Below are 12,852 nucleotides of genomic sequence, written 5' to 3' on the forward strand. Positions count from 1 at the left end.
TGGTTTAACTTTACTTTTCTCTTTCCTTTTCCGTTTCTAGCGACCAGACCTTTGCCCAGCCCTGCGTGTTTATTGCCGGGTACTTGCTGGAAGGGGGCAGAAGATAAGACTCGGGGTGACTCCCAAGGCCTGAAGGGGGCTGAGTGGGCCGGGGGCTCCCAGAGGATAAACCCTAGGGATTGGTCGGTCTTCCTCGGAGTGGCAGTGAGAGCCACGCTGCGTGGCGGAGCTCCACCACCGTCTCCTCATCTCTTTAAAGCCTCAAAATCAAATAAAACCACTACTACCGAGGCCTCAAGTTTCCACAGTTTTTGCCTGCTCTGAACCATTTACTTTGTTCAAAACTTCGTGGAATCCAAATTCTCTACTAGGCCTCCGAACCAAAATGAAGGAAAATCCCGTTTCATCTTGGGCTTCAGAGAACTGGGAGCGAAGTGATTGACGTCCTGCTCCTTTTGTCTGCTCCAGGGGCCTGGTTAGGTGCCTTTCTGGATGGGAGAGCAAAAGGTTCTCCATCCTGCCTCACAGTTATTCACCCCAAAACACCGCGAGTTCAGTTTTGAGACACAATGGATGGCTAAGATTAGCTCAGGCTGAGGCAGAGTGTTCAGGTACAGTAGTGAGGTCCAGCTGCAGGCCCAGGAGGGGGTTTAGTGCACTGAAGGCATCCACCTTCCCATAGATACACACATAGATAACCCCACTCCCCAACCCCAAGAAAAGGCACCAAAGTGCTGCTGGATATTTTTAAAATCTGATAAAAAAAAAAAAAAAGAAACGGGCAGGGAAAATACTAGGCAGTACAGGTTTTGAATTTTCTGAAGGGCTAACTCCGCGGCAGGCAATCCCACTCTGCCCCAGCTCTCCAGAGGTGGGTGGTGGTTTGGGGGCAGTGCCCTCTGGCCCCTTCCCAGCACCAAGAGGGAGGAAGTGGGGAGCTCTTTAACAGCTGGAGGACAGGAAGTATCTTATTTCTGGCCAGCATTCATATTCCAGGATTTGCATGGGGAGGCCCCTCCAACCTCTCTCATTTGCTTTTATCATGTTATATTTTTATTCAAAATACTGAGATGGCAGCTACTGGCTGTCACTCCTTCTATCAGGATTTCCCTCTGGGAGGAGGGCTGGACTGAGGGGCCAGCAGTTTCCAGACCATTCAAGAGTGTTATTACCCATCCCCTATCAGGCACCTGGTGGGGGCCGGTCAGTGTGCTGGTTCCCAGCCTGTTGCTGGCCTGGGTCGCTGTGGCTCCCTGGCTGAGAAAAGGAGATGGAAATCTTTTACAGTCTTAGACTCTTTGGAAAAACTGAAGAGATTATAGCCCTATGATGATGCACCTGCACACCCATATGTTTTGCATACATTTCCAGGGGCTTTGTGGCTTCCTCCTACCCCCATCCCAAGAACCCAGGCCATGGATTCCAGTTAAAAAAATAAAATTCTCTGTATGGTGCCAAAGGACACCCCAAAGCCGTTCCCATAGATACCAGCTGTGTCTTTCCGAGGGCTCCCCCAAGGAGAAGTCAACTTTCAGAAGCTCAGCACGGACACCCATGGTCGGGGTGCTGGTGCCGCTCATACACTAACTAGCTGAGATGATGGTCACTCGGTGAGTAAAGGCCAGTTAGGCAACATTTCTTTTCACCCCCAGACGTTTTCCAAACATTTTTCCAAAAGCATGTTGATCTCCAAATTATTAAGAAAATTGATGGCCATGCTGGAGGGTTTAGAGGTAGCTTCTCCCCACTCCCTTTCTTCCTTGAAGATAAAGCAGAGTTCTAGCATAACTGGAGGGGGGGCTGGACAATTTGGATGGTGAGAGAAGGCAGTGTAGACAACAGACGCAGAACACAAGATCCTTAAACAAAAATTGAGACCCTCTTCCATTTGTGAGAGTCACAAGAATAAATATTTCTGGGACTTCCTGGCCCGTCTCCCTTCACGGGGTTCATTACGGGGCGGGGAGGGAGGAGACAGTCTCGGAGAAGTTAGAGGTGCCAGAAGCCGAGTTCCTAGACCCCAGCTGGATTTTTTTTTTTTTTTTTCCTATTTCTGGCGGCGGGCGGCTGGGGAAGCAGCTCTGTGGTCTCCCGGCGGGTGAGGCCGAGAGAGAAACCGACCTCTAGGCGGCGCCCTGGCGTTGAGTCCGCGCTGAACAAGATTCTCGCGCAGCTCTGCGTCCCGCGCCGGGTGAAGGGGCCTGTTCCCGCAGGCGCTCGGGGCTCGGCCTGGAGCTGGCCGCCGGCATGTCGCCTTTGGCGCCCTCTGGCAACCAAGAGAAACACGGTTAAATGAGTGCGCTGGGACAGAAATCCACAGCTAATTAAGGCCCCATCCGCCCCCACCCCCTGGCCCTTACCTCCTAACCCCATCTCCGACGCTAGGGAGCCTTCCACAGCCCGAATCTCCTTTGATCTCCCCAGCAGCAGGCTAGAGGGCAGCGCCAGCATCTTTAACCCCCTCCCCCAGCTTGCAAAAGAAGACACTGAGGTCCAAAGGGATTAAGTGATTAGCCCAAGATCAGAGCAGCTATTAAAAGTGGTGAAGCAGGGCTGGAGGAGGAGCCCTCTATTCCAAGGGGAATGTTCTTTATCCGAAATTACCATAACGATTCACCCCCTCAAAACGTGTCTTTCTTATAAGCAAAATTCATCTCCAGAAAGGCAGCTTTTTGTTGTTTTCTATGTTGGACGTTTGGCGTTTCTTGAATTTCAAATTTGTGGAGGCCCATAAGAAAACTGGAGGCGGACATAGGGACAGCTGGGTCAGGATTCAGAGCCAGGACAAATCCAGTCCCCTCTCTTCCAATAAATGCTAACTCCTCACTTATGACCTCCCTAGCTGCACAACCCTGGCCAAGTGCCTTAGGCCCCAAGGTGCCCAGATGAAGACCTACTGGACAGGGAAGTTGAGAAGTGCGAACACTTTGTGAAAGAGGCTCAACAACTAAGAGAAGCTGCCAGCAACAGGACTGCTCCGCAGCCCCCAAACCAGGGGTGTTAGGGCCAGTCAGGCCACTCTCCTACTTGACCCAAATAGGGCCTCTTTGTTAAATTCTTGTGGAGCAAGGAAAGAGAGGTCTTGTTCTGGAATGAGCCCCTCAGAGACGTCCAGGGCCTAGGAAGAGCAGGATAGGAGAAACCAGGGTCCCTCTTCTCCTTCCCCTGTGGCAGAGATGCCATTTTATACTGCAGAGCCCTCTGAGAGACATTTCTGCAGTTATTCCTAAAACAGAGGCGCCAGAGAATCACCTGCGGAGGAAGAAGGGAAGAAGAGGAGGGACAGGCTGCTGGGACCAGGCAGCAAAGGACAGGCATCTACTATGGGGCAGACTATGATGGGTGCCTGCTGGGATCTGCAGTCCCACAAGAGGTGCATTTCCCAGCCGGGCACGAGCTCTTGAGGATGCCTAATTACCCAGCGCACATCTGGAGCAGCTGCGCCCTCGGACACATTATATCGCTCCAACCCCTATTTTCATTCCGGAGGTTGAGTCATAAAAGACTCTAGAGGCAGAATAAAGTCAGGTCTGTGTGTGTCAGCATTCCTGTATGTGAGTGTGTGTGTGAATATGTGCACGTCTGGGGCGACGTCTGTGCATCTCACTGTGATTGCCCAATGGATTCGCTAAAGTTAAGGGGAAAAAATGGAGCAACATCAGGCGAATTCAACTGTGAACATACTGTCAGCCTCATTATCCGCCCATTTCAAGGGAAAGCATTTGGGTCTTGGAATTAGCCAGTTAATTGCCTCACTTCTTTGTTCACTTTAGGGCAGGAGAAACTATCTGCATCCTATTAAAGCATTCTATGTTTCAAAACTTTAAGATCTCCTCATTCTCAATTTTCTTTATTTCTATCTTTATAACACTTGAGCACTCAGATCTGCCCGTATCTCTCTCTCTCTCTCTCTCTCTCTCTCTCTCACACACACACACACACACACGTGTTTCATGCTTGAAAAATAACTCTTAGTTTCTGCATCTGTAAAATCTGGTGTCTTAACTCTTAAAGTTAATGTAAGGATTAATTAATGTACTATGATTTACTATGTGTCTAGCATTTAGCACAATACCTGGTGCACAGGCAGCATTTAGTAAATAGTAACTACTAATAACAAGGAGGAGGAAGAAGAGAAAAGAGGAGGGGGAAAATGGGAATAGGAGGTGAGTGGCAAGGAGGAAATCTGCTTTGTTCACAGAGAGCCGGCCTAGGACGGAGTGTGTGCGTCTCAGCTGTATATGTATAACGTATTCTCTTGACTTAGAGCAATGTCTATAAAAGCGAGGCCCCTTGGACCCCTTGACCTGTAACTACCTCTTCAATAAGGTACAGAGAATTGGGGCAATTATCTGGCTCATTTCAGGTTCAAACTCCCTTTAGCCTGAAGTATCTGGATCTCACAGGGGAAAGGTCTGAGAAGTGGTGACTTGTATTCCTTTGACTTTTCAAGGAGTTCTTTCCCTTTGCTGTGGTGAGCATGGTCCTGCCTTAGAAAATGGGTAGACAAGAAATAGGGGGCCAGGAAGCTGGAATAAAACAGAACATCTGAGAAATGCTTGACAAAAACCAGGTCTTACCTACTTCCTGGGTACCCAGGAGGCGGCCCTGAAGTTCTCCATGCACTCGTCCCAGAGGACCACCGCCCCACTGAAAGAAGTCACAGGCTTTTGCCTGCTGGGGACTTTCATTCCACATTCAGCAATCATTTCCTGAGCACCTACTGTGCCCAGCACTGGGCTGAGCTCTGGGGCTTCAGCAGGGCTGCACCCTACCAGTTAGCAGTGCTGATGTGGCAACCAGCAAGAGGTCTTGGCTCCTAGAAACAAGTCCAGGACACAAGAAAGGGGACAAGCCTGCTGGGCAAAAACTTCTGGCCAATAGCAGCACTGCCTTTTCAGGGCCAAAGTTCTAATGCAGGGGTGGAGCCAGAAGGTCGGGAGCACCCCCTTCCAACTGTCTATCAGAAAAAGGCCAACTCCACAGTGCAGGGCCCAGTGCAGGGAGGGGTGGGGCAGGCAAAGAGATGACTAGAGGCTCCTGACCCTCAGTCGGAAGTTTCTGAGAACACCAATTAGCTTTCTTTAATTAGTAAAATAAGGAGCAAATGAGCATATATTTCTTCTGCTCTGATTAAAAGCATTTAGGTCAGGTTTTCACAGCCAGGATTATCCAGTTTAAGCTGTCCCAAGAAGAGAATTGTTTATTTTTTTCTTTGTATTTTCAGGCAGGGGTCTGAATACTATTAGCCAACCATTGGTTTCTTGTCACAGCCTCGAACTGCTGGGTAGGTGGGTGGTGGTTGTGCAGCGCAGAGAAGGGCAACTAGAAATGAGTTGGAGTCTTTCCTGTGCCAAGTCACATTTGTTTGAAATGTATAGACAATTGAGGAGCAGCTAGGAGGGCTTGGGTTTGGAGTATAAGTATGTTTGGAGGAGAGGGTACAATTAGCCAGATAATTTCCAGTTATCCTAATTTGTCTTAACATAGTCCTCAAAAAATGAAGTTTATTTACTTCCCAGACCCCAAAGAAGCCTGATTTTTCTCCTGGGAGATTTAGCTTGGTCAATTCACACAGGTGGGGAGACGGCCAGGAAACTTAATAGGCTGGGGAAGAACAGCTAAGTCCTTCTTTACACTCTGTGTCTAAACAGGCCACAACCCATGAGGCTGGGCGTAATTAGGAGGTCCCCCAGGATAGTCAGAGGTCACATGCTGTTTATCTCTTACAAACAAGATTACTAAAATATTAGGGAGCAAATCCTTCCCCTTTAAGTCCAGCATTTGGTATTCCCTAGCCTCTAACCTTGGCTAAATCAGCCTCAAGTAGAGCTGGGGTCCCTGAGGAAAAGTAGTAAGTGAGTCAATAAGGGACACAAAGGAACATTCTATTGCCCAATCCCCATTTGCTTGACTTACAGACAGCTTTAGTTAGGAGGCTGTTTCCAGATAGTCTTCCCTTTCAGGAGTCCTGGTATGGTTTTAAGTCCCTGGGAAGCTGCTTAAGCCTGATTTCCTTCCATTGCACTTCCAACCGCTGGCCAGTCCAAGATCAGCTTTCCCCAGCAAAGCTCTTCCCACGTTCTCAGGCTTCCAGCTGCTGGGAAGGAAAGACTGACTCCCACTGGGAGACCAGACCCTACAGGTAATGGTGGGGAGAGGACACTGCCACCGGAGTGTTGTTAAAGGTGAAGGTTGACCTGGCAAAATGGAGATGTCAGCCAAGAGAAAGGGTGAAGAGCTACGTAAACTGACTATATTTGGCCTCGGCATTTCCCAGACACCAGCTCCTTTGATCTATACAAATTGTAGTTCTTAACTTGGTGTCTCAGGAGACTGAAACTCTCTGACATTGTGGGATTTGGTGAGTACTACGTAAGTGCATTTTTTTTTTCTGGGTAGAGGGGAATCAATATTGTTCATCAAAATTTAAATTATCATATCAGGGAGCGGCCCCCCAAAATGTTAAGAACCTCTCATCCACCATTCTTATACAACCAACCAAAAACGTAATGCAGAGGGAAGCGTTGTAATAGACTTGGGTATCTGACAAGACAAATTAAAAGGATAAACAATTTCTTGTTCCACAAGGTTGAATAGACACTGTCACCTGGACTTCCTGGAACACTAGGCACCAGGTCGCAGGTGCTAGGGAGAGACCAGGCAGGCCACAACACCCAGTCACTACCTCCTCCGTATTTGCCTTTTCAGACAAGGAGTATGCAAGGTCTCTGTGTCTCTAATCAAAGTGATATGGAGCTTTTATCCACTGGGGCCTGGACCTTCCGCCATTTGCCACCTTGTCCAAAGCCATCTCATACCGAAAGAGAATTGAACGTTTCAGGAAACACTTCCCCTTTGCAAATGCCCTTCTCTTGGGGAATGGGTATAGTGTCCAAATCTCCAGCTCCCACCATTTCCAACCAGCCCTGAGGAACTGTCTGAGACCCCAGAGCCCAGAGACCATCAGCGGGGGCCAACAGCCATGACCTTTGAGTTTTCTTGGCCGCTGGGTCAAAAAAAGGGTGCAAGAGGCAGCTGGACAGGTAGACAGAAGTAGGCACAAAGAAAGGGGCCCTGGACGGCTGTCAGAGAAAAGGCGGAGAATGACAAAGAGAGAAGTGAAGTAGCTGGACTGGAGGCGGGAACTGGAGCGCAGCAGGCAGGTGGAGTGGCCAAAACCCGCGTGCTAAGAAGAGCCCAGAGGGGCGGCAGAGGCGGCCAGGCGCGTCTCCGTTCCCCATCTTTACGCTGGGGTTAATGACCTCCTCAGCGCCCCCTCGTCCCAAACCACCCAATTACAACTCCTCAGGCTCCTTAATACTCTGATTAATTGGCTGGTTCGGGCGGATGGAGGTGCTCCTCTGCTGGGGACCTGGCGGGGTTTCGCTAGATCATTTGTTAATTGTGGGAAGGAAGGTCGCATTCGGGGAGAGGAAATCCAGGGCTGGAAAAGTGGGTGAGCGGCGCTGGCGCAGGCGGCCAGGAGGGAGCAGATGAACTGTTCGTTAGGACCAGCGAGGTAGTCGGGAGCGCTGAGATTCAGAGACTAGGACCCACTCCCTCTCTGAGCAGCAAATCAGGAAGAAGATGCTCATTCGGTAAGGGCGAGGGAGCCCTGCAAGGCGCCCCACCCCGGGCTCGGTCTATCCGCGCGCCAAGATCCCGCTTGGGGCGAGGCGCTGGGTCAGCGTTTAGAGCCACTCCCTGCGCTGGTGGCTGGATATAGCCTCCCTATCACACCTCATCTTCCCCCTTCCCCGACGGCGGAGGTTGTGAATCTACAGGCCCTTGACGTTGAGGCATCGGAGGGCGCACCTTTGTAATTGTGGCCTCACTTCGCCCCTTAAGTACCGCTTCCGGGCGCCGAGGCTGGATATGAAAGCCCGGTTCCTAATCCTCTGCTTTGGCCCCCTCCTCCAGACTACTGGGACTCCAACCTAGGCCCTCCCCAGTTTCCATCACTGCGGCGCCAACCCGAGGCTGGGCTGTCTGCGAGAGGGAGCTGAAGGCGCGCGGAATCCCGAGGTGCCGCTGACCCTCCTCTCAACGCTGACTCTGCGGCTCCCGCCCGGCCACCTCCCTGTGGGGCAGACTTCCTCTTCTCCTGCTCACAGCAGGGAGGCAGTAGCGGAGCCGGTCACCAGCTTGCACGGAGTTCTTCACTCTGCGCCCAGCCCCGGGACACAGGTGCAGATCGCCAGCGGAGCACTGCGGGGCGCTCGCCGTCGTGCACTAGGGAATCCTAGACGGAGGACTTGGTCCATTCCACGCAGTCCCAGGCAGGTCCGCAGTGGAGGGACTCAGCGGTCTCCAACCCCTGGTCGCGACTTCCGCGACCCTCCACCCCCCGAAGAGACCTGGTCCCATGGAGCTGTCCCCCTAGGAGCCGCAGCGGGAATAGCAAGGCAAAGGGGACCACTCAGCCCCCAGGAGGAGCCCAGAAGCGAGAAGGTTGCTGCGGGGAGCCTCTGGTTCCCTCTGGTTAACCTTGGAGCCCAGGAGCTCCCTGGACCAAGGAGTGAACAGACCCGAGGAAGAGGTAAGAAGAGGTTTAACGAGTAAAAATTTGGACTGTCTAGTCTTATATTGCTTTAAAGCATGAGGAATTTGGGCACTGACTTCTCTCTCCTTAAAGGAGTTTCTGGCGTTCTGGCCACTCCTTGCGTGTCTGCACCCAGCGCCGTCAACAATTTAAGGAGGAACTTTTCTGGGTGGTTGAGGCTTTAGAGTTCATAGTTACCTTTTAAAAAATCATTACTGTTACTTCATATCTAGGTTATTTTGGACTAAGCCCCCACCTTCGCTCTAGCTGAAATTCGGTCTTTAACAGTACTAGAGAGTGCTTCAAAAGAGGAGGGCTGTGGAAGAAGCGATTGAGACGGCCCCAAGAGGGGTGATGGGAAAGAGTGGGGGCTTTAGCTTTAATGATCTCTGCAAGTTAAAGGCCATTATTCCTATCACTGCAGCTGGGGAAAGGGCAGAGGAGGCAAGGATGGAAAGTGGGCTGAGGGTGGCCACTTTGGCATCTTCTTGAGAAAGGAGGCATTTGAATTCCCTGGCCCAACTAAAAGCTCTGAGATGCTTTTGCCATTTGCTTTACAGACAGTGGTGGCAAAGAAACACTGCCACCAGGGTGTTTTTAAAGGTGAAAGTTGACCTGGTAAGCACTGAGATCAGCTAAAGGAAAAAAAAAGTAAAGACCCGCATTTGGTCTCAACATTTTCCAGACACAACTTCTCTAATTAATCCAAATAGTTCTCAACCTGAAGTTCAAGGAATTTGAAATCCTCTGAAATTGTGGGATTTCACAGTTCTACAAGAAAGCTGTCACTTTCTGAGAAGCCCTGGGAGGGGAAGGAAGCAAGAGGAGGTACATGAGGAAAGGAGGTGAGAGGCCGCAGATCTAGCTGTCTAGACATTGAGCGCTGGACCCCCAAGCTCTGAAACTCAAGCTGACCCCATCTACACATTGCCAAACTGAGTGTAAAGTTGCAAGGCAGCCAAGGAGATAAATTGTATTTACTGCTTTAAGGATGAGTTTGGGTGTCTAAGCAGATTATAAATCTGGGTGTTTCCAGTATTTGTTTCTTTCTTTTGTTTCTGAGTTTTGGCCCAGAGTAGTTTCTGGGGCCTTTGGGGCAGTTAGGCAAGAGAGGGACTCAGACCTCCAATCCCTTGATCTTGCCTTTACTTGGTGAAGAGCCCAAGGTTCCCCACTGGCAGGCAGGGTCAGAACCAAGTTGGCCCTAGGTCTTGCCCCAACCCCCCAGCCCTCAAGACTCCTTTCTCTGAGACCAGGCCTCTGGCCAAACTGCAGACTCCCTCCACACCTGGCCACTGGAATAATGATGGCATTTTTGTCTTCTCCCATTTTTGAAAACTGCAGAAGCCCCAAATCCTTAGTCCCTCTTGAGGAAGGAGGTACCATTCAATCTTGGGGTGCTGGTGGGGGACTGTAGAATCAAATATCCTCTAAGCCTGTGAGGACAAGGTCTGCTAGGATGACTTGGTGTCAATTACAGTTCTGACTGCTGCCTGGATAGGTCAAATATTCCCTCCTTTCCCTCCTCATTCCTTCTGTTCAAGCCCAGAAAATTCACAGATTTTCTGTTTGGAGAGAGAGAAAAAAAATGGGCAAAACCTGGGAGTAAAAGGAAGATGAGGGAGAAGAAAACTAGGGAGAGGAATCAATAGACTAAAATAACAAAACTCTCCAACCCAACAGCACTTTAAGCTTGACTTTTAATCTGGCCAGAAACAAGAAGAAGTTGGAGGCAGGGTGGGTAGGATGGGAAGTTCCCAGCCCCACAGATTCTCCTGTCCTCGTGGGCTTGGTGCCTTCCCAGGTGGTGAGAACTGTGTCTGTTGTGGGGGTGGGAGGGATGTCCTGGGTCTTTCAAGTTGCAATGTGGAGAGTAAGGCTCTTTCTAAGGGTCTCTGAGGTCTCCCACAACACCTTGCTTGGACTAGCAAAGCTTTTCTTTGCATTTCTTCTGGGGCAGTGTGTATGTGTATGCCTGTGTAGGGTGGTGTTCTAAACCACGGCAGAAGGTGAGCAATTCTCCTGGTGAGCCAAGGGCTATATGTTTGGGGTACAGGAGGCTTCATCCTTTCTGAACTGGGGAAATGGGGACTTGCAGCCAAGTGCACCAGACTTTAGGGAAAGCGAGGAGCTGCAGCTCCAAAAGGGGATTTGGAGGGAAGATCATATCAGGAACGGCTCCCCGGACTTGCTTCCTCAAAGGATTAGGGAAGTGCACTGAGAAAAGAGAACTCAAGTCCTCTCCAGTAGGCATCTTTGTGCTTCCATTTGTACTGGAAAGCACAGTCCTGGGCAGTCAGTTGCACATTCCGCCTCTGGTATGTGGAATATGTGAAATATACCAGGCAATGGTCTACTTTGGGAGGGAGGAGGCATATAGATGAAAATATGAATTTCCCTTGTACTGCCTTTATTATTGAGCACAATTGGGAGCACATAATTTCATGTCTCTTTTGCATGTCTGTATAAATCCTCAATCTTTAAACGGTGGTTAACTACTCCGAGAGGCACAGTTGCTGTCATATAAGATTCCTAGCCGACTCCTGCGGTTTACTAATTCCTCCCAGACTCCACAATACCCACGATGCACGATGCACACCCCTTTATGCTTGCTTTTCTCTACGTGCCTTTTCAAAGGCGAATAATTTTTGTATTGACCCATGAGTCAGTCCATACAGTTTGAAATCCTTTGGATGCCCTCTGCCTACTCCCATAAACAACAGGCCCCTCCACAAAAATGCACATGCCCTGTTTTTGTGAGTGTGAGGTTCAAATAAGATGGCGGCTCCTGGCATTCCTTAGATTCAGATACACGGTCTCTCAGGCAGGAGGCTGCTCACAGTCCAGAGGGGAAGGAAATCTATGCGGCCCCCAAAAGCCAAAGCAAGAGACTCCTCCAAGTATTCTGCCCCTTCCACGCTAGGAGGCAGCTAGAGAGACAGCGCGCGGGAGAGCTGATTCTGCACCTTGGGGACCTGGGGGCTTCTGTCTAGACTAAGAGTTCCAGGCCAATTTCTAATTTCCATTAGGAAAAGTGGCCCTTCTTCCTTCCCAAGCGATTCCTCATCCCCAAGGCTGCTCAGGGTGGCTGGCCCATGCCTCTCTCATCCGCGTGGAATCCGGGGTTGTGAGCAGGAGGCCCAGGACGCAGGGCCTCAGGCTGGGCGGGACACTGAGCACCCGGCTCTGGGGAGCCAGGGTTTCCGGTAGAATGAGGGGAGGAGACCCTTTTCCCCATACACAAACCTTCTCTTGGAGAGGTAGGGTCGGGTGCGAGCGGATGGGAAGGCCAAGGCGTTTTCGGGTGCGCCCCGAGGCCCCACCCGGGAAACTGCCTCGGTCTGGAGATCAAGGTTAAGCCGGTGGCCCTGGGTAGCCCACGCCTGCCACGGGCAGTCGGTCCTGAAAGCTCGAGCCACGGGGCTGTCCAGCTTGGGCCTTTCACGCCGCAGTCCCCAGCTGTGAGAGGAAGGGCTGCGCCCGCCTCCTCACCTACCTCTCGGAACCATGCCATCCGCCGCGCGTGTTGGTAGACTGCAGGAGCCCAGGGCTTCTGAGGACTGTGACGGCGCCCAAGGCGGGGGATAAGGCGGCTCCAGGTCGCCGCCCTCTGCCCGCCCCCCGCTCTGTGAGGCCTCTCGAGGCAGTGTCTGTGTCTGGGGCAGCGACGCCGACGGCGCTGGGGGCGCGAAGGGGCTCGTGCTCCTGCGTCCCCCTGGCGCCAGTGAGTTGCGGGCGAGAACAGGGTCCGGGAGGGGTATTGGCGCGAGCGCTTCCTGCCTCCGCCCGGGCGGGGCTCGGCCGTCTCACCTGCCCCCACCCGCGGCGCCGTCGGATCCCAGAGCTGCTGGTGAGGAGATGGGCCTGGCGCTCCGCGGGAAGGCCAGAGGCGCGGAGGAGCAGCGCCCAGATGGCCAGAGAGAGCAGAGAGAGAGAGAAGGGCGGGGAGGGGGGAGAGAGAGAGAGAGAGAGAGAGAGAATATAACAGGCAAGAGAGAAGCAGATCCAAGGGCGCGCCCAGAGAAACCATCAAATGCACAAATAGACAAAAGAGGTAGAGGAGAAAGCCGAGTCCCAGGGACTGAAAGAAGCCATGGGCGTCTGAAGCGAGCGACAAGTTATCCTTGGGAGTTGGAAATGTGAGAGGGAGGGGAGAGGCCGAAGGAGGCTGAGAAGGGAGGGGGCGCTCACACCCTGGGCGGGAGGCGACTGATCCACACGTAGGGCTCCGTATCTGGAGAAAAAGAGCGCCGGACCCTCCTCCGCCCACCTCCGGCCCCAGCCGCAGCCCAGCGACTTCCCGCCAT

The 12,852-nt window shown here is 51.8% G+C and overlaps 1 protein-coding gene across 1 annotated transcript; it reads right to left on the reverse strand.

Moving 5' to 3' along the window:
- Positions 1-294: 294 nt before the first annotated feature.
- Positions 295-12,852, reverse strand: LOC117067984. Its single transcript, XM_033185261.1, has 3 exons — positions 12,766-12,852; positions 12,042-12,668; positions 295-2,266 (listed from the first exon to the last, which is right to left on the reverse strand). The coding sequence occupies exons 1-3, from the start codon at positions 12,850-12,852 to the stop codon at positions 2,048-2,050; spliced, it is 933 nt and encodes a 310-aa protein (XP_033041152.1). The 3' UTR covers positions 295-2,047.

The sequence above is a fragment of the Trachypithecus francoisi genome, unplaced genomic scaffold (assembly GCF_009764315.1).
Source record: "Trachypithecus francoisi isolate TF-2019V2 unplaced genomic scaffold, Tfra_2.0 Lachesis_group20, whole genome shotgun sequence".
NCBI classification, from domain to species: Eukaryota; Metazoa; Chordata; class Mammalia; order Primates; family Cercopithecidae; genus Trachypithecus; species Trachypithecus francoisi.

Excerpts from the sequence above, each read along its gene's own strand:
- LOC117067984 (XM_033185261.1), bottom strand. The coding sequence starts at position 12,852 with ATGGCGGGAAGTCGCTGGGCTGCGGCTGGGGCCGGAGGTGGGCGGAGG. Across the intron at positions 12,669-12,765 it reads CTCCAGATACGGAGCCCTAC|GATAACTTGTCGCTCGCTTC; the intron begins GTGTGGATCAGT and ends CCAACTCCCAAG. Across the intron at positions 2,267-12,041 it reads GGATGGCATGGTTCCGAGAG|AGGGCGCCAAAGGCGACATG; the intron begins GTAGGTGAGGAG and ends CTTGGTTGCCAG.